This window comes from Triturus cristatus, chromosome 6 (genome assembly GCF_964204655.1).
Source record: "Triturus cristatus chromosome 6, aTriCri1.1, whole genome shotgun sequence".
Taxonomy (NCBI): Eukaryota; Metazoa; Chordata; class Amphibia; order Caudata; family Salamandridae; genus Triturus; species Triturus cristatus.
The window spans coordinates 521767783-521789608 of NC_140589.1; the positions used below are offsets into that span (position 1 = coordinate 521767783).

Here is a 21826-nt window from a genome sequence, read left to right on the forward strand (position 1 = left end):
CCAGCAGTGGGAATTTCATTAAATGCATATGGAATTCGGAAACTGTCAACAGTGGTGGATCGCTTATCGACAAGCACCGCTGGAGGGTTTCTTTTGGTAAATACGGAGATGGTTGCCTTACGTGCCATGTCTATGCAAAATCGACTTGCCCTTGATATTCTATTGGCCAAAGAGGGTGGAGTCTGTGGAATGCTGAAGGTTCAACATTGTTGCACTTACATTCCTGACGAAAGCAAAGATCTAAAGGTCTATATCAAAAATATTACTGATTTGCATGAAGAATTAGTACCACTGGAAGCTGAAAGTATCTGGACTAAAATGGCTAATAAGATGATTGCTGTTAAGAACTTTATTGCTAAGATAGGTAGTACCATAATTGGTAAGATATTGTTTCCTTTGACATGTTTAATTGTTGCTTTATTGATACTTAGATTAGGGTGTTTGTGTTGTAAAAACAGGGGAGGGAAAAAGAAAATAATAAGAGAAAATACTGAAAAGAGACAAAAGAGGTCAAAGAGAGACCCACAAGAAATAGAATTAGAAGAATTTAGGGAGAGTGTTTACCTGGAGTCGCAAAAACATGATGAAAGGGAGACTGGTGTGTGATGTTGTTCGAAAAGACATTTCAATTTCTCCTAAGAAATAGGGACTACATTTTTTTTTTTGGGTTTGGTTTTTGTGGTGATAATATATCACCAAAGGGGGGATTGCTGGAGCAGGGTTTTCTGTCAAAACCCGAACATCAGCTTATATTTTTATATGTCATAATTAAAATTATTAATAATTAACTATTAGATATTAATTATGTTGTTGTTTCTGACTAATCAACTTTACTAATGAAGAATTACACATGGGGATGCATTTGTGTTGCTTTATTAATACGTGAACTAAGTTGGTGAGCAAATTAATAAAATATGTGTGGCTAAAGTGCTATTTGTTATGTGTTTGCGCTTTGAAATAATACGCTTTTAATGCTTCTTTATGTTGCAGATGACTAGATAATTACATACACATAAAGGTATTAGTGGGAATTAACACTGTATAATCATTACGATGTAGTAACGTTGTTTTGTGTTTCTTTTGATTAAGATTGTCCATTCTGGCCTAGTCAAAGATGGCCGATATTTACAGCCTGCATTTGAGTAGATGAAATACGAAGAGAGGCCTCGCTGAATATGGTTGAAATCCTGTCCTCGGCCTCTGTCTGTATTAAAAGTTTCCGTGAGGACAGCAGCTCCGGGCTTGATGCCAGTTTTCACCAGTTATCCTTGGGAGAGAATAAAAGCCACAATGAACTTTGATAAACTTGCGGTGGCTTCGCTATGATTCCGAGGAAGAGCATTCATGGATGTTACATTTTTTAGTTTGTGCTTCCTTCTTCCGTGTTTTTATTTTTGAGATTTTCGAGAGCGGAGGTTTTTCTAAATGTTGCGAGTCAACATCCTTTCCTGCTCGCTCTGCTCAACGGCTCAATGGACGTTTGGAGTTTGTTTGTAACTTTTAATGTGTTAGTTTTCCTATAAATATTGTTAGACTAGGGAGGGTCTAAGGCCACTTCTTCCCGAACCTATGCTCGAGATGATCGACGCTGATTCAGAGGACGGCAACTCGGGAGGCTTTACTGAGAGACCTGTCCTGACCCAAATACATTTAGCTAGAATAGGTTACTATGAGAATAATGATTTTGCTATTGATTGACTTTCATTTTGAACTAATTAGATAAAAAATAACCTTTGTTTGAATCACAGTGTCGGGTGGTTATTTCTTTGTCATTTATTGAATTTCCAAATGTGTACCTAATGTTTAAATCATGACTCAAGACTGATCAATTAGGTCGCATTGACCTCAGTTTAGATGCAGATTGATTTAGGATTTCTCTCTTATATTCAGTGTGGATAGAGTAATAGAGTGAATGTTAGTGTGATGGGCCCTAGCGTATGATGAATGTGTGTGCGTATGACTGTGGATTTACTCTGTCCGTGGAAGTAGGGAGAATTTATATGCTCCGATCTTCAACATCCCTTTGGAGAAAGATAACGTCTCTTCGAGCCTGATATCAAGACCTACTCTTTCTAAGCCTTAAAAATGTATCAAATTAGGTACCTTATGTTGCATTTAGGATGTCAAAGGCTTTGTATTATGAGTAAAGTTGCTTTTAATACATCAATCATGCTTGGGTGGCTGTACCAAGGTATGATGTAAATTGTTCTACTGCTCAGCAAAGAATGACTAATTATGTCTTTCGGTGAGCTATGCAAAAAATATGGGAGTTACAGAATGGAGGTCTGCAATCAAGCTACTGTAATTGAGCACACTGCAGTTGTGAATGAAAGAGCGAACATGCATATTTCAGATGAGTTCATCAAGCTTATTGAAGGGCACAAAGGTGTTTTTAAGGGTGATCTTGGTCTCCTATAGAATTTCGAATTAGAAATGAAACTTAAGGAGGGCTCCACACATGTTAGGCACAGACTGTGGAATGTCTCACTGAGTGTAAGACAGGAACCTTCCCACATGCTAATGCAACTGCAATCTGAAGGCGCTATTGAACCAGTAGATAGTTTTTTTTGTTTTTTGTAGTGGCTAAAACATAACAAAGAATTGAGAGTTTAAATTGACCTCAAAGCATTCAGCCAGTGTATTTGGGTAGCTGCTCACCTACTACCCAATACTGATGATCTAATTGTCAAGTTAGACAGTGCCACCATATTCAACAGATTGAACCTCAGGTTAGCAAATTACCCAATCACTCTTGCATCCTCAATGTGCCACTTAATGTCATGTTTCACCCCCAATGGTGTCATACAATACAAAATAATGTCATTCTGCTGTTTCCATACTGCCCTGTATCTGGGCCTCCCGGATTACTTACTTAACTGTCTGCAGGTGGTCCAGAATGTGGCGGCCAGGGCCATCTTTTTGGCAGGACCTAGGACACACACAACCAATCTTCTGTCTTCCTTACACTGGCTTCCGGTTCGGAAACAAATCCATTTCAAGGCATTGGTTTTGGTCTTTAAAGCCTTTCACAAGATAGGGGAACAATTTCAACAATATACACCTCAACGTACCTTGAGATCATCTGCTCATCTTTTGACCTCTACTCCTAAGGTCTTGCTGTCCCGGGTAGTGGGAGGATCTTTTCAAGCGGTGGCCTCTCGTTTGTGGAACAGCCTACCCCTCTTTCTTAGACATGTACAGAACCTCCTCACCTTCAGGAGGAAATTAAAAACTTGGCTTTTCCAACTTTAGGTTCCGGTCGGCTTTCTGCTTTGGGTGTTTCTCTGTTCGCTGTTACTTGTTTTTTTCTCTTAGCGCCGGGACACTCCTAGGAGTAGCCGCGCGCTTTATAAATACCAAATAACATAACACATAACATAACAAATGGCAAAACAATTGTAGAGCTGATGCTGTTTTGAAAAGGCTGAAAGTTAATGTTTACGATTTGGACGTGACAAATGTGTTTTTGGCCAGTATTAGAAATTGGGTTTCTGGTAGGCCTGGGTGCAGTTCACGGAATTCTCCTATGTGGAACTACGCGAGGTGCCACAAAAACTCCATCATGCTTTCCTGAGATCCCCAAGCGGCGGAGTGAGGTAAGGCACCCTGGTCATGCTGATTTTTAGTGCTGGGAGTTTGTCCCAAGCTGTAAAATCAGCGCGAATTGCACAACACACAGCTTACTCAAAACGAGTGACAGGTTTCTCAACGTGAGTGGTAGCGGCCTGCCGTGACCGTCCGTGTTGCGAAATCTCGCTGGGAGGTGGTCTAGCTTACGATTTTCCTTGCTCATGCTCACCAACTGAACATTGTCAAGCAGTGAGAGACGGAAAACCCCAGTCAGCACTGATACACAGAGTTTTTCAGAACCCGAACTCTATGCAGAAAACTGAGTGAGAAAAACTCTACAAACTCCCAAGCGGAGCGTGACTTTATTTCTAGGCCTAGCTTCTGGTTGGCAGAGGTATGCATCCTGTCCAAGCATGAACCGCAATCCTAGTCAGGGTAAGTGTAGTACACACTAAAAATGTACCTGTGCTCACCCTCTGGTAGCTTGGCACAGAGCAATCAGGCTAAACTAAAGAGGCAATGTGTAAAGTATTTGTGCACACACAGTAAACACCACAAAAGTACTCCACACCAGTTTAGAAAAATAGCCAATATTTATCTGAGTAAAACAATACCAAAACAATAAAAATCCAATACAGCCGAGATATGATCTTTGCCAGATTTAAACAGATCCGCTGAAAGTACCTGGGATGCATCAAAGATTGCAGACAATGCGTTGAGCCACGGAGGTGATGTGTCACTGTCGAATGCAATGAGTTGTTTCCGAAGTTGGGCAATGTTGAGGATGCGTCAATCTCCAGAAGAGATGTGCATCGGGCCGATGTGTTGATGTTGAACCGATGAGCTGCAGATGATGCGTGTGGTACACAAACGATGCATTAGTGCTAAGCCGTTCAGGACCAGGGATGCATCGGAATCTGGGGATGGTGCATCGCAGACGTCGGCAATGTTGTTTCTGAGGCTCGTGTAGCAAAGGTGATGCAGAGGCACTGCGTCGGCAAAGCCAGGGCAGCGTTGTAAGTCGTGGTTGTCGAGCTGTGTCTGCAGGCTCCGGTGCAGGCATCGCCAATACATCAAGATCACAGTTAAATGCACCAGTTTTGATCGCTGGTTCGGGGTCGATACGTTGGTTTCTTGGGTTGCAGCACCAAAAACTCACTTCCAAGGGCCCAAGACTGGATTTGGCACCACTTGGCAGAGCAGGACTCACAGCCAAGGAGGCCAAATGCCGATAACAAGATGCAGGTAAAGTCTTTGGTATCCCTGACACTTCAGAAACAGGAGGAATGCCCAAGAAGCCCTTGGAGAACCTCTGGAGATGCAGGATGTAGAGCGGGTCTTCTCACTCCCAGACCAAAGCAGCAGGCAGCAGGCCAACACGTCAAAGCAAGCAGCAAAGTGGCAGACCATCCTGCAGCAAAACAGCTCATCTTCTTGGTAGAATGTCCTCAGTTCCAGAAGTGTTCTGGGTATATGATGTCAGAGGGCCAGTACCTATACCCATATTATCCTTTGAAGTAGGGAGACTTCAAAGGAAGGTCTTTGTAGTGCACTATACCCTGCCCTTTCCTGCCCTGGCTCCAGACTCACTACATGGGGGTCTGCAAACCTTTGTGTGGGGACAGCCACAGTCCCATTCAGGTGCAAGTGTCAGCTCCTCACTCTCACTCTAGTTCAGGAAGACCCATCAGCCTGGTGATGGGCCATCAGGATGTGAGATCCCTTTGTGTGTGACTGTCTAGAGGGAATGCACAAAGCCCAGCTGTCACACAACCCAGACGAGTATTACAGAGACAGACAGAAGGCACCGAATGGTTAAAGTAAGAAAATGCCAGCTTTCTAAAAGTGGCATTTTCATACCTGCATTTTAAAAACCAACTTCAATAAAACATGTGTTTTCAAATTGTGTGTCCAGAGACACTAAACTTTTTTTTCCTATATTTTTCCAATTTAAAGTTACACTTGTAAAATTTTACAAGGCAGCTCCAACGATAACCTATGGGAGAAATAGGCCTTGCTGTAGTGAAAAACAAATTTACTAGTATTTCACTACTAGGACATGTAAAACAGAAACATACATGTTCTACCTTTTAAGTACACTGTACCCTGCCCATGGGCTGTCCAGGGCCTACTCTAGGGGTGACCTGTGTACAATAAAAAGGAAGGTTTAGGCATGACAAGTAGGTTAACTTATCAGGTCAAAATGGCAGTTTAAAACTACCCACACAGGCTATGCAGTGGCAGCCCTGAGACATGTTTGAAGGGCTACTCATGTGGGAGGCACAAGCAGTGCTGCAGACCCACTTGTAGCATTTGAGTTACAGGACCTGGGCACATCAGAGAAACCAATTGTCATTACGTTTTAGACACAGAGTACCTGCACTTAGAGCTGGTCAGCAGGAAAAAGTGCACAACGTCCTAAAGTCATCAAAACAGCACTCAGTAAAAACAGGTCAGAAGATAAAAGTCCGGGGAAACCATGGCAAGAGATGCCAGGTCTAACAGGCAGAAACAATTAAAAGATTTAGGCCATGTTATTAGTGTAGAGGACGTCAATCCCAGGTCAGGATTGGTGAAGTTCATGTAGGAGTCTCCTTTCCTCACAAACAAAGAAGTGATTTCCTTTGTAGGACTGTGAATTCTATACAAAATTCCTGCTGAACTTTGCCACTATGGTTGAACCCATCACACTTTTACTAAAAAAGAAATCATAGCTTCTCTGGGGAAAATGGTGGAAGGATGCATTCTTGAATATCAATATAGATTTGTTGAATGTGCCTCTCTTGCAGCTCTTTCTCCCTGGTTTACCTGTCTGTGCGACTGTTGATACAAGTGAAAGTTGGTTAGGTGCCATCGTTAAGCAGAACATTGCAAAAGGGGAATATACAGTTGCTTTTGCGTCCCAGGTATTGAAAGATGCTGAAAACTCCTGCTCAGTAATTGAGACGGAAATTCTAGCCTATACATGGGGAGTTCAGAAATTTTAGAGCTATTTCTGGGATACCCATTTTATCATTGGACAGACCACAAACCGCCTGTGCTTATATTCAGTAGACCTGGTGTACACTCAGACTTATGGCAAAGTTAGCTAGGCTTAGTACAAAGTTACTAGAGTCCAGAGAAACATATTCCTGAACTGACTAACAGGAGAGCTCATTTTTTCTCAAGCATGCCCGTGAAAGATGAATATTATGTGAAATTGGAAAGTGAACATATGGCATGCATCATTGCTTTGGTTTTTTTTTCTGGCTCAGACCGCCCTATCTGCAGAATCAAGGAGGGTGGCTTTATGGGAAGATGCTGCTCTGCAAAAAGTATTACGATGGGTAGCTAAGGGTTAGCCTAGAGAAAGATGTTTGACTGGAAACCTTTAGTATTTTGCCAAAGTCTCATCTGAATCATCTATTGAAAAGGGTCTGTTAATGGGGGTGATAAGCTAGCAACAGTTGAAGGAAACTGGCGGATGTGGGACACAATGGACATTTAGGCATGGTTCCTAATAAGAAAAGGCTCTACAAAACCTATTGGTGGCCCAGGATGGATTCCAATACAGAATTCAAGGTTAAAGCTTAGAATGTCTCTAAGGCAGCTGACAAACATCTAGTCACTAGGAATTCCTCTAGGAAAAATATGAATTTTACTGAACATGTGTGGGCGAAAGCTGCTTTGGATTTTCTGGGACCATTTGCAGACTATGAAAACAAGTGTGCACTTCTACTTATTGATTACAAATCGAAACGGATCCAAATGCAGTTTCTTAAACGATAGAAAACTGCTTGCATTATTGAATTTCTGAGTACTATTTTTGGTATCGGACCGCCTACTGAATGCTCATGACAGACAATGGAAGTCAATTTCCCTCTAATGATATGCTAAGGTTCTTGAAGGGAATGAGCATTGAACTTAAACAACAAGTCTGTCTCATCCCCAAGGCAAAAGACTTGCGGAGAGAGCTAATTGACTCGTTGGTGGGTGTGTCAGATTAGATCTTTCCAGTAGTTTGAAAAGGTAATCAACCCACACGCCACATCACACTCCATGACAGCTGATACCTCTTTCCAAGCTCCTAGAAGATGCCATCCTTTTACATGGTTGGAGAGGTAATGAATCAATGGCTCCAGCAGCAAGGAGAGTTGGTAAGTGTATGAGGAAGGAAAATGTAACATTGTAATGTTAAACCAATGTAAAGGTTGAGCCCGAGATGATTTACTTAAATGTATGCCGGATAGGTACTTCAAAGTAGGCGACCCAGTTAGGGTCAAGCTGGCTAGAGAGGTCAACTAAGGGAAACCCAAGTTTGGTTCAGAGCATTTAAGTTTCTAGTTCAGTACTTTGCCTGGGAGGAGGAAAGTGATGAAATAAATGCTATGTGGCACCGGTTTCCTTTAATGTTTGCAATGATGTCTGCCACCACGGTGCTGAAGTATATGACAGTTCTGAGCTTTCTCTGTCCTCAGCTCTTAAAATCCCCTCTTCTCTCTTTGGAAGCTCCTATCACAGAAGTCACAAACTCTGATCAAAGGATGCTCCGTGTACAGAAACGATACAGATTGCCATGGATGAACGTTTATGCTTGATATCTGTCTTTACTGTGTTTCCTCCTTTGTCTATGCCGGTACCTGTTACTGGTATAGGTTACTGTTACTGGTATAAGTTTGTAAGCAAATGTATACATCCAGTTTCATTCTTATTTTGTAATTTATTCTATTCCTTGTTCAATGTAGGGGCTCAAGCTTTTCTATTTTTTTATATCTGACCTCGCTGTACCAACTCTCTTTAAAAAGAGATAGGTGTGTTGTGTCTTGATGGGACCTTAGTCTTCCTTGTCGCATGGTCATCTCGAGTATGTCTTCCTGCATCCCGACACTGTTTTAGAATGGTGAGATTTAAATCTGTAGGCCGTTACAACTGAATACTCCTTGTTAACTTGAGAGTTTCATTTCAACAGTGTCACAAAGGTAGAAATCGCAGCAGGATGAGCTAGGTTAATAAATATAGAAAAAAAGAGTCTCCAAAGTGTGATTTTCACAGGTGAAATTCCTTAAGAAACTACTTGGGTTTATGTGTACTACAAGTTTTTGAATACGCATAGCTCCACATTCAAGATGGCGGGGTCCCTTCAGAGTGCCCAACTAGCCGAGGCACAAAATTGTCCTTTCTCCTGTTCCCGGACACCTGCAGTGTCTGCACCAATGGTACATGCCAGGCTGTGGAGTTCGACACCCCCTAGGGGGCATCCTTTGGCATGTGGTGACCCACAGCGACCTTCCTGACAGAGCCGCTCCTTATGCTGCAGCCTCACGCCTGCCTGTGAACCCAAGTCAGGACTCCCATACTCTTAGGGTTTGAACCTGCCAACTGTGACACATGACAGCTCGCTATGAGAGACCCGGGGAGGTCAAGGAGGCCTGCACAATGATCTGCCAGCCTCCTACTACCACCCTCTTTTGGCTCAATCACTTCCCCACACCTCGTGTACTGGAACATGGTGGCCTGCTAAGAGAGACCTGACGAGGCAGTGGTGCCCTGACTACATACCTCCAGCATTGCCATCCAGCCTTTCTGCGGCTGCCTCTCTTCACCGCCCCTCCATGGTCGCCCTCACCTGCTGACTGCTCCAGGGGCAAATGTTACCTGGATGACATCACTGACCATCGCCGTGGTAAGCGAAGGATGTTGTGACTTTGACGTGGGGCTTGTTGTGACACTCATGCCCCCACTTCCACCTCCTGCCACCAACATCTGGGAGAGTGTCCTTGCTTCTGGACTCTGGCATTTCTCTAACCTTATTTTGACAACCACTACCTTCTCCTTACCTCCTGTGCAGAGATGCCCAAATGCGACACAGCAACTCCTCTTTTCAGAAGGAGTGTCTGGCCTCCTGACTACTGATGCACCAGTACGTCCAACATTATGCTGGAGACCCTGATAAGTGGACTCAACTCCATTAAGGTGATGATGGACTTGGTGCAGGAAGACACAAAATCGACTTTCAGTGAACTTAAGTCCATGTGGGCAGAAGCAGGAAGACACAAAATCGGCTGTCATGTGGGCAGATCTTTAATAGTTTCAACCCCAACCGGCCATTACTGACCGAAAAAGTGGTGGCCTTTGAAAATCATATGACCGCCCAGGACAGAAAACGGGATGTGGGATATGAACTTTGGTTCCTGCATTAAAAAACGTTTCAATGACATAACCATAGCAGGAGGAACAATGTACTTTTCCTAGGGCTCCCTCAGGGGCTAGAGGCAGAGGACATGGAGAGATTTCTAGCCATCTTCTTGCCCAAACTATCTGGACTGGTGTTTTTACCACTGATAGAGTTCCAGAGAGCCCACAGAATCTACTCTTGCTCAGACAAAGCCAGAGTGACTCCAGGTCCAATAATTGCCTGTATCGATACGTCACCAGCAGGACCAGCAACTCATATCTTCAGCTAAAATGTGGAGTAAACCTTTCTTTTACAAGAACTAAAAGCAATTTATAGCCGCCGACTTCTCCTAAGAAACCATGGTTAATAGGAAAAAGTTCCTTGCCCTGCGGTCACACCTTTGTACTCTGGACTTTTGCCATGGCTACTGGAACCAGCCACGTTGCTGACCACAATCGACAGAAACAACAAAAAATTTGCTGACCCAGAGGACTGGGACCATCTCTTCAGTGCACTGGAGAACGGTGACATAGACAGTACCAATCCGGGGTCCTAGCCGGTGTCGGCCTCTGGCCGACTTCATTCACTTGCCACGCCCAAACACTACAGGTGAACGGCGGGACCCCTCATCAGAGCGACGACGACTGGAGGCAGTAATCGAAAAATAGGAGGCCTGGGACCTTTTGTGTCCCTCCCAAACAGTTGATAAGGACAAGAGCAGAGACAGAAGCAGAGAGAAGTCCCACTCACCTTTGAGTGAGGCCTGCAGCCTGCATTACACCTTTTTTTTGCTTTAGACTTTTTGGGGGACTGGGCTGCAGTCGTTTGACACCTTGCTAGCCACACAGCGGGTAAGTTCCACCCATGTCTGAGGAATTGTACTGTTGTGTGGGCTGGGAGAGGATTTGGTTGCCCACCTCTTGAGTAAAATGTGAGTGGGTAGGGGGAGTCCTCAGTGTCAGCCACAGTGGCCTCACTGGTACCCCTACCAACCTGCGGATTCCGAGAAAGCATCCTAAACAAAAGGCGGTGGCCATACTCTTTGTCCCTTCGATGCAGTGTTTATAAGCCCTGGGTGGACAACGGTGGATGCTATATTTTTCCCAAGATCAGCATAATAGAAGGGGGTACTGGTGCGGGGCTCAGCATGTGTTCCTTTCCTCCCTGTCCCAACTCTTCATGGAATTTGGCCGTTCCAGAATTCTGGTGGGTGGTGACTGGAATTTGGCATTTGACCCGCGTAGTGACAGTACGGGAGGTACAAACCAACCTAATGCTAACCACCATGCAATGCTGACTGATGTCATAATGGATTTTGGTCTTACGGACTGTGGCGCTTACTCCACCCCCAAGACAAAAAAATTCACCTATATCACTGGCGCTCATGATTCATGTTTGAGGATCAAGTACTTCTTTCTAAGACACCCCATGTTGCCTACATTGTAGAATTGCACTGTACTAGATGGAGGTTTGCCTGATCATGCCTCGGTTCTGTTGACCGTAGACCCCAATGACCAAATGCTGGATAATGAACATGACAAATTTTAAACTGCCTACAGAGAAACAGAACTTTGTCTCTCATTTAAGCTAGTACCTGGCAGACAATAATAGCTCAGTTACATCCTCAGAGACCCTGTTGAAAACAGGAAAGGCAGTCATTAGAGGTGCCCTAATGAGGGATTTGTCAATACGCAAATGTGCCTCACTGGACAAACAAAAACATCTAGAATCAGAGTACAGGCATTGACCAAACAATACACTGATCCTCCTCTCCCTTCCTGTTCCAATTTGAGTGAGCTAAAATGCACTTTAACATGCTATTCACCTCCTAGGTGGAATATTCCCTGTGTCGCTTGAAATGGTGACACCACGAGCAGGGAGAAAATGTGGAAGGCTGATAGCAGCACAGCTCCATCCGTGAGAAGCCCACATATCTATACCGGCAATCAGGGATGGTTCTGGTGCACCGGTCACACAACATTTGCAGATAGCGTACACCTTCGTCCACTATCTAGCTGGCCTTTAAAGTGCAAAAGCACCAGATCACCCTGCCAAGGAAGCTGCTTTTTTGTAACATGTCCACCTTCCCACCCTGTCGGAGGCAGACAGATAAATTCTAGAGGGGGAAATATCGTTGGATGAGATAACACTGTCATCTCTGACATGGGCTATAACAAAAGCCCTGGGACGAGATAGATTCCCTACATAATTCTGCAAACTGAATTAGCAAACAATAAAACCCGTTCTGTGTGCCAGGCCACTCATCAAAAGACCACATGTGAATGCTGATGAATCTACTTTGGAGGTTTGGAAGGATACAGATGATCAAATGTGCCTATCGCTCGATGCTGAAAAGGCATTTGGGGTAATCTCTTCTGTACCGCCGAACGGGCTGGTTTTGACCTGGCATTCCATGTCACTCTAATCTCACCACCCAAATAGATTGCAGCAGTTTCATGTCCTGCACCTTCCCAAGTTGGCAGAGAATGGGGTGTCTGTTGTCCCTCCTTCTGTTCCTCTTGCTGCTGTTATCAGGCATCAGGATAGCATGAACGATATATCTAACCCTAACAGAGTGTGCAAACTTATGCTGATGTCATTCTCCTGTTTCAGTTCCTGCCCTTATGTCACTGCTGGATGCTTTCTCTGCATTCTTAGGATATAAGATCAACTGGCGGAAGAGTGAGATCCTCCCCATCACTAAATGCTGAGACAAATGCGCAGACAATGCTTTGGCTTCTCTTGGAAAACAACGGAACTAAAGTACTTGGGGATCGTGGTCAATAGAGGCCTGGACATAATGGTTGCGGATAACTTACAGCCACCGTTGTACAAAACTGAGGACGACTTTCTTAATTTGGTCTGCACTGCAACTTCCGCTCTGTGGTTGAGTGCAAGGGTGAAGATGGTGACAGCACCTTGATTTAACTACGTTATAGCATGTGATTTTCAAGGAGACTTTGTGGACCCTTAACAGTCAAATACAATCATTTGATTTCATAGATCAAGGCTAAAATAAATGAGGTCAGTATTAGCCAGAGAATTCCATTTGGTGACTGTTAGACCTGACACCATTGGCGTGGGTCTCCCCTGCATTTTTTGCTTTTGCCTCCTGTGTTTTTGTGGTGTGTTCACTCCGTTTTGCTGGTTTAGATGCTTTAGGCACAGCAGTGCCAAAGTGCAAGTGTCCCTTTGTAAATTGTGGTATGGGTTAGTGATTCCATGATTGGCATATTTGATTTACTAGTCAGACCCTAGAACAGTGCACTGTGTGTGCCAGGGGGGCTGTAAATCAAATGCTGCTAGTGGGCTTGCAGCACTGATTGTGCCACCCACATAAGCAGCCTGGAAATGTAACTCTGGCCTGCCATTGCGGAGCCTGTGTGCAGTCTGGTACTGCCATGTCGACCTGGCAAGTGCACTCATTTGCCAGGCCCTAACCTTCCCTTTTCTTACATATGTCACCCTTAAGGAGAAGTGTGGCTCAATGGTTTAGAGCGGCAGACCTCGATGCAGAGCACTGGTCCAGGACCAGGGTTCGATTCCCGCTGCGGCAGGGTCTCGGGCTATAAATTCCTCGGACCTGATATTCTCGCCTCGGTGCCTATTCTAATCATGGGTCCCACGCTGCAACTCTGGGCAATAGCTTGCTTAATCTCCACAACGGCCCCAACAGCGCTGGGATGCCTGGCTTCACCATGGGGTTGCCCAGGAGTGGACACTTCACACGGATAGCCAGGAAGGGTTCCTACAGCGGTATGAGTACAGCGCTGAGATACCCCTAGGGGTGATTCGCGCGCTATATAAGTACATATACATTTACATAAGGTAGGCCCAAGGTACTCCTGTGGGCAGGGTGCAGTATATGTGAAAGGTAGGACATGCCCTGGTGTGTGTGGCATGTCCTGATAGTGAAGTATTGCCAATTTTGTTTTTCTCTATTGCAAGGCTACCAGTTCCCATAGGACAGCATGGGGAGTTTGCTTATAACATCTTGTAAAGAAAACTTCGCCTGGGAACAAGGTACAAAAATAAAGTTTAGTATGCTTGAACTCAGATTGTTAAAATGCATCTTTTAGTGAGGGTGATTTTAACATTCTGTGTTTGAAAATACCACTTTTAGAAAGTAGGTATTTTCTTGCTTAGCCATCCAGGGTGCCTCTGCTAGTTTTGTGTATTGCATGTCGGGCTTTTGGGTGACAGGGGCTGGAGAGAGGCAGTGACTCCAGAGAGCCCGATGAGTCAGGGCTGGGCTGAATAGACCTGGACTGCATTTAGAGTAGGGGGACGAGATTTCCTTTCACCTGAATGGGCCTGGTCTGCCTTCCACAATGCTGTCCCTACCTCCTGCCAGGAAGCTGCACCAGTGAGGACAGAACTGGTTTTGGCTGGGTACAGACACTCTCTGTCTTCAGAGAGCAAAGGATTTTTGTGTATAAAAAGAGGGGCCCAGACCCTAGACTTTTAGATCACTTCTGGGAATCAAGAGGAACTTTTGCCAGCCGGAGAAGCTGAGGAGGAATACTGCACCTGTTCTGTTTTCTGTCTGAGGCTGGCCTGCAGTGGCTATAAGGAGAAAAGGCTTTGTCACCTGCTTGATAAAAAGATCTCCAAGGGCTTGATATTGAGCTTGCCTCCTGTTCTGAAGTCTCAGGGACACAAAGACTTAATTTCTTCTGCCTCCCTGCATCTGGAACTGCTGTTCCAGCTGCCACAGAAGGAAATTGCAACACCGACGCCGGCGAGTGATGCCATAACCTGCACCGAAGCCGTGGGCATCGCTTGTGAAGAGCACGAGCACCGCCCTGACTCGCACCGTAGGTCCGACGTCTGCTGATGCCATGCCGCATCGACTCTGAAGCCGTCAGCAAGGCTGCTGCCTGCACCAAAGCCGAGGACACTGCTCGTGACGTCCATGACACACCGTCCTGACTCGCGACGCAGCCCCAACTTCACAGACGCCGGTGCTTCATCAGCGGAGCCGATACTTGACGTGGGTGACTCCTGAATCCATCGACACTGCACTGTCATACGGAACCGACTCCGTGCCGCCACCGTGACGTCACCTCCCTGACACAGTAAGGAACCGACGTCTCACCTTCCCTGAACCGCAGTAAGGAACCTAGGGGTCACCTTCCCTGGGGTCGTAAGGAACCGATGCCAGCTCAACATCACCTCCCCGATGCCACGCACCGTCTTTGCTTTCATCAATTCCAAGGTACTGTTTTTTGGGGGTCTGCTTGACTCCACGCCCAATGCTGCACACTTCGCGGTGGGCGCCGTTCTTTGGGTCACGACATCGTAATAACTCTAGGTGGAGTTATTTGTTGCTAGAAACTTTAATTGAGTGAATAACCTATTTTTGAGGATATCTTGCTAACTGTATTGTGGCTTTGTGTTGCTTGGTCTTGTTTTGGTTTAGACTAGGATTACTTATTTTTCTAAACTGGTGTGGTGGCCATTTGTAGTGTTTTCACTGTATTACTGTATGGGTTCACAAATGCTTTACACACTGCCTCTGAGATAAGCCTGTTTGCTCGTGCCAAGCTACTAAGGGGGTGAGCAGGGGTTATTTTAGAAGTGTATCCCCCTTACCCTGACTAGAAGCAAGGGCGCCTATTTGGACAAAGGTACCTACCGCTGCCAACTAGAGAACCCCATTTCTAACAGTGTTGTTGAAATCATTTATTTATTAATTCTAAATCCCATATTGAAAGAGTGATTTTTCAAGAACATTGTTACTATTCCGTTTAGCCAGCCTAAGAGGTAAAAGAAAATCATTTGTATGAGCAGGCAGTAAACCTCAACTCAAGCCTTCGAAAATGCATGCTGGCGCAAGAGCAAGGGGTACTACACCTACTGAACATACATCTCTACCTCTCGGCACACCAGCTCTCACACCTTGTGCACCTACAGGGGGGACACTGAGCAACAGCCGCACTGGGTTTCTTGGAAAGGTCTCTCATGTAAGTGACACCAGAGCTAACCATACTTTATATGGAAAAAGCCTTTTCTCCGGGGCTGTGCAAACAACTGTTACAGGCAATGTGGAGGGCATTTAAGGACTCATAGGATCGTAGGAGTAGATGGTACACTGCACCTAAAGGTGCCTCTATGGTCTAATATGGAGCTAAAGGGTGGAGGGAAGACTATCAGATGAACGATATGGAGGACTGCAGTCTACGAGATACAGACGAACTCTATGACGTCAGATTCTTTAAACCCTACCGTGTGCGGTAATTGTCTTCTCGGTTTCGCAAGCCAGGCGATATAGACAACTGCGACACTGTGTTAGTAATGCACTAGGACCCGCGCCAAGCTGATTCAGGACTATCCGATCAGAAAATACCTTATCACCTGGGAACAATCCAAGGCACGATTGCGAACGTATGTCAGATTTTGATAGATGCTGCACACTCTTTGAGTACTCTAATCACCACTAAAATACATTGGCTGGAACTGCTGGACACTTGCTGCTCAAATACTGGATGGACCTCATAGATACACACAAACGTCCATTTCAGGAGGCCAGACTAAGATTTGCATACTTTAAAGTGCTTCATGACTGATACTTGTCCCTCCACAAATTGCACAGAGCCCGGTTTTCTCCCAACGATCACTGCTGGCACTGCACACTACCGAACTGCGATTTATACCATATGCTGTGGTCTTGTCCCTGGCTCCAAGTTACTGGGAGGAGGTCTGGCGTACATTGCATAATACTAGCCTGTACCCTTTATAGAATCTGCAAAACTGGCCATACTTCATTATACTACAGACATTGAGGTTGCCAGATCTCCTTGGAGATGGAGGATGTTGACTGTGCTAATGACAGCTGTAATATGCATCCTTATGCACTAGCCCTCCCCAACTACACCTACACACCCCAAATGAATGACCACATTGTTCTGCCAGGCTACATTTGAATCTACTTCAAATGTTTAAGTCCATCTAGGGACCGTTTCTTTAACCTATTGACCCATAAGCACCAGTATACACTCACCCCTCCCTTTCCTCGATACACAGCTGCTGGGTTAGCTCCATGACCAAGGGGAGTCCAGGATGTAGACTAGCCCTGAGTGACTGCTTCAAGTACAGGGCATATGCATCATTCTGCCCATCCTCCTCTCTAAGCTCTCTAACAAATTGCTCCAACATCAGCACCGGCACCCCAGATCCCAATGATACTGCAGCCTGACCTGGGTGATGGCTAAAGCCTCCCACCACCCCTCTCCTTCAAATGACCTGACTATTCGACCACTGGGGAGGGATGCTGATCGGTCTAGGTCCGTAGCTGTCACAGCCACCACACCTAGGCTCCTCACTTATATTTCATATGGTTGCCGTCAATGCAATCCCATTTCATTTGGGCTTTCTGTAAAGGGACTAGGACTGCTGCTATCTTTCCACTTTACGGTGCCCCATGGGGAGCCTAATAGGTTATAGCTATCTGGACGCCCTGGGTGCATCTTGGACAGTCTGACTTCCCGGTATTATAGCTGTGAGTGTGTAGTGTTCTGGCCAGCTTTGCTCTAGAACATTGTGCCAGCTCATCGAGTTCCTTGTTAGGAATCTTAATATGTTGACATTCTATAGAATGTTGGTGGATTTTGAATGTGAAGTGGAGTTGAAACAGTTTCAGGCAAGGTGCCTGTGAGTAGTTTAGGGTGGTTCAGCTTTGGGTATTACTCACTGAATAAACCTTGTTTTTCACCCAAGTTTGCCTCCGCTTCATCAATATAGAGTGGTAAACATGTGTATCATTATGTGCATACTGCTCATATATATGTATATATTTGAACTAGGCATTGAGTCCCATTCAGTGAGACAGACGGTAAACCTGGCTATCCTGACCATGGTACTCCTCGCAGACTATTTATTATGAGATGATGACCGACATATGTGCCGATGGAACTGTCACTGTATGATTGTATGTTTCAATTCATGTGTGTCCTTGTCCTTAGACGTGTGGGGCCCGGGCATGTAATTGTACTGTGTATTACTGAGAAATCTAATAAATAAATCTTACAAAAAAATATATGCATAGCTCCTATTTATAAAAATCAATATTTATCACTTTGCAATGATGCTTGTGTCTGGATACCATGGATTGGAGAAAACAAGTTATTATAAGCAGCCGCGGATGAGCTTGTAAAAGGGCTGCTCAAAATTTTCGTAATTTCTATGGTACTAGAGTTTGCTATTTTATTTCTATTTACAGAGTTTCGCAGTTGCAGTGCCACAATCCTGGAGCTTCTCAGAAAGTGTTTGAGACTGAGAGTCATGAGCTTAAACTACTGCAAAATGTGTCATTCGGCATGAATACAGTGCGGAAAAAGGGGCAATGCACATTGCAGCAGGAAGAGAAATAAATAAAATCTCTCACCACATTTAGGAACAGCACAAACCATTAGCCTGTGGCATGTTTAAAGCATGCGCAAGGTTAGTATTATGGAGTGTGATGGGAGTGTTTTCAATTCTGGACACTGTGAAATATTTCTCACCTGCGTAGTCGAATAACCACCCAGCCGGCTTCTCTGTTGAGTCAGCCACTTCATGATAGGAATGCCTTCATTGATTCTCTTCAGTTGTCCACACGCAAGTAATGCATATGCTGCCATTTCAATCTCTGTCGAGGGGGGCTGCCAGTAGCTGGCTATACCAGCTGCTGGGGACAACCAAAACATCACTCCACCTGAAATGTAAATCGATGAAACAGGTAACCCTTGCAAATATCATCAATCTAACACTTTGTAGCAACCATACTTTTGTCAATGCATAACCTTCCAGTGGACACGGCACAGTCCCACTATGCACTGTGGCACACACTTAGTTGAGTGCACTGGGCATAGATTGGAACAGTGCAGTGTATCACAGCAAATGCGCTGCATCCAGGGCAGGCACGGATTTGTGAAAAGCACACCAGATTTTTAAAGAAGCTGGTCCACTTTTCACTGTAAACAACAAAAGAAGGAGACATTCCAAATGGAGTACAGTTCTGTTTACAAGTCAACAAAAATGGGTTTCATTATTTTATTTTTGATCAATAAATATGACTTCATACCTGCTCTCTCTGCTCTTCCGTTCAGCTGGTCAAGAGCCAGGCTTGCGTTGGTGCTGTTGACCAATGATAAGGCGTATGTAACCACTGCCAGTGTGTAGTTGCTGGCAATTCCTTCCTGAAACTTCTTCTCAAGAAATCCTATGGCTTGAACAACTTGGTCTCTGTAGATTCTCTAAAAAGAACATGTTCTAGAATGTAGTCAGTTGTAAGTACATCATCTGCATCAGGCCCTTTGTGATTCTGCCAATTAAGCCTTTAAAACATTTCACATTTTTAGCTTTCCTTTTTAATGCTTAATTTTAAGGCAATAAAGTTAAAAGTTAGAGCAAGAGTTTAATCGTGGCACACAGTTATAGTTTCATATTTGTAATCATTCAAACTTTTCTTGCTTCAAATTCACTTGATGTGGCTGATGCAGAGGTAAGATGTGATTATATCTAAGGTGTCCAAGAGCCAAAAGGATAACAAGATGAGCTAGCGACCTCTTATTGCAAGCAACTCAACCCCGCCAGTCATGAGAGTAGCCTTCTTCCATACTAGATATGGAAACCGAACCAATAGCTTCCAAAAATGCTTCAATGAGCCACACAATGCGGGCATAGTTCACAATCGGCATGGTGCAAGGCTTGGGGATATCTAGAGTAGGCATCATCAGCAGAGTTTCAATAAGACTAAATGTGTATGTGCTAATTTAACAAACTCTTTTGTAGAAGAGTTCAACGTCGTGAAAAGTGCCTAAACTTGTAATTAAAATACTCTCCTGGAATAGGGAAACACAGAACTAGTGAGACATCTTGGTTAAAGTCCGCTATACAATGCTATTTTGGTTTAGCAATTTGTTTATGAACCTTCTTCACGTCCGAGGACAGGAGGGAAATCGACAAAATTAAATTTCTTCTAATTGTTCCTTTTCTTTTTACACTCAAAAACATTTTTACAATAGCAAGATAGTTTACTCATGATTTGTGAGGTACCTTTTCAGGTTAATCAAATGAATTACAGTGGATCGTCTCCCATTCATTTCTGGGAATCAGTAAACAGTTGTGAATATAGGTTGCTTTTGTGCCCAGTTTCCATAACACTGGTTCAGGCTCATTCAGCTGTTTTGCTTGAAACCAAAGAAAGGGGAAACTAGGACAAATAGACGTTGTTTCATAGCACATTGAATATGTTGCATCATTTCCCTGGCTGGGTTGTAATTAGCACAGCTGAGAATAGTATTTAGGATTACCGGTCACAGCTTGAGGTCTAGGACCAAAAGAGGAAACCTTAAAGTTCCTCTTAGTCTGCCATAATGTCAAAGGGTGTTTTAGCAACCTTCAGGTCATGATTGTGTTCACCACTGAGTTTAGGGGTTAAGTGTTGACTACTGGTCATTTGGGTGCATTCTGGAAAGGTAGCTAGATGGACTGTGTTAGATCACCGGAGGCACATTCCTTGAGTGTCTCAAATGTTCTTAGCTCCTGTGATGCAGAGTCAATCTTACACCTTATATACAGTCCATGTCTGATAGACTGGAGTTCCTTGTGGTCGCTCGATGGAAATTCTAATTAACGAGAGTCGTCCACCATGCAGACTCAGCAGCTTGTCCTCCAGGTAAGATATACTAGCAAGGCCTTATGTTCTGACCTAGGTTTTTTCCCAGACATAGGTAAACAGCAGCATTAAATCCAAGTTTAATACATGCCTTATTTCCCTACTTCTTACTAAAATTAAGCTGAAAATGAAGAACTGTCTTTGGAGCACCCTACAATTTGGGAAAATACAGAAAATCCAGCGACAATCAAAACAAGTTAAAATCCTCAAGATCCTATCCCCAGCCAATAGAAGCAGGGCACAGATTCTCACTCATTTTATCAGGAATCACACTCTAAAGGGATGAGGTAGCTCCACCTGGCTAGCAGGCTGTAGATTGAGATGTTGCAGGGCAGTCATCCAAAGAGGAATTGAGTAGATTCTAGGTACATGTGGAAGAAGACTGTCAAGACAGCAGCGTGATGTCATCAAGGGTACCGTTCCAAGCAGGTCCTGGGCAAAATGGGGATTTCAGTTGTGTAGCAGACAAAGTTTAAACTCGTACAGGGAGTCTGTGGTGCAGGTACAAGCGTTTACTCCATCGACACGGGCACATGAAATGGCTTAAAACTATTCAAGGGAACTACCATCCATTTTGTGTAACAAACAATGTGGGAATCACATAGAATAGATTATTGGGAAGTGAAGGAACTAGAACACGGGGTACTGAATTGCTTGAATTGAGGACCCTTCATCAAGGCCAGGTACAACAGGATGAGATTTTATAGTATCAAATTGTCCACCACGAACTATCAAGCACCTGGGGACATTAACACAAGATTAAATACTTTCTATGAGGCTATAAAATCTGCCTTCCTACGAAAAGAGCAAGCATGAGAAATCTAATTAGATTTTCAAGAAAGCCCTCACTCACCAACCTAGTTGGTGACATGCTTCATCATTGGCCCCCACCAGGAGAGGCCGAGTGCCTCCCCGGTGTGCTTCAACACCAGAATTACTGCGGAGCTGGATTCAGTTGAGCGACAAGTGAACATGAAGATGTGGGGGCATATTAACAAGCGGCAGCGATAATTATCGCTGGCCGCTTTTAGCGAGAAAAATGTTATCGCTGGCTATCGCAGAAAATGATCGCCATGATAGCGTTGTATTAACAATGCATAGCGCAATGGCGATAATTTTCCAGCGATGTTCCATGGAAAACGGCGATAACCTTGCTGATATGACCCTGTGGTCGTATCAGCATAATCCACCCCCAATGGTAAGTATAGCTAAGTCTGCATTTTAGCAGACGTTAGTTTTTGGAGAAAACAGCTGTTTTCTCCAAAAACTAACGTCTGCTAAAATGCGTGGGCAGCCTTGTAAATATCGCGATGTGTACATCAGCGATATTTACAAGGTTGTACTGCCCAGTAACGCCCACTTTGCATATCATTAGAGATGCAAAGGGAGGCGTTGGGTAAAAGGGTGCTAACATGCGCTAATGCATGTTATCACCCTCTTGT

The 21826-nt window shown here is 44.4% G+C and overlaps 1 protein-coding gene across 1 annotated transcript in view; it reads right to left on the reverse strand.

The window, feature by feature from the left end:
• Positions 1-21826, reverse strand: part of LOC146817362 (CD109 antigen-like) — a 469596-nt gene that overhangs the window by 50983 nt on the left and 396787 nt on the right. Inside the window, exons 26-27 of the mRNA XM_085610954.1 lie at positions 18789-18960; positions 18229-18419 (exon numbers count right to left, since the gene is read on the reverse strand). Coding sequence (XP_085467080.1) covers positions 18229-18419; positions 18789-18960 — 363 coding nt within the window. The remainder of the gene's footprint in view (positions 1-18228; positions 18420-18788; positions 18961-21826) is intronic.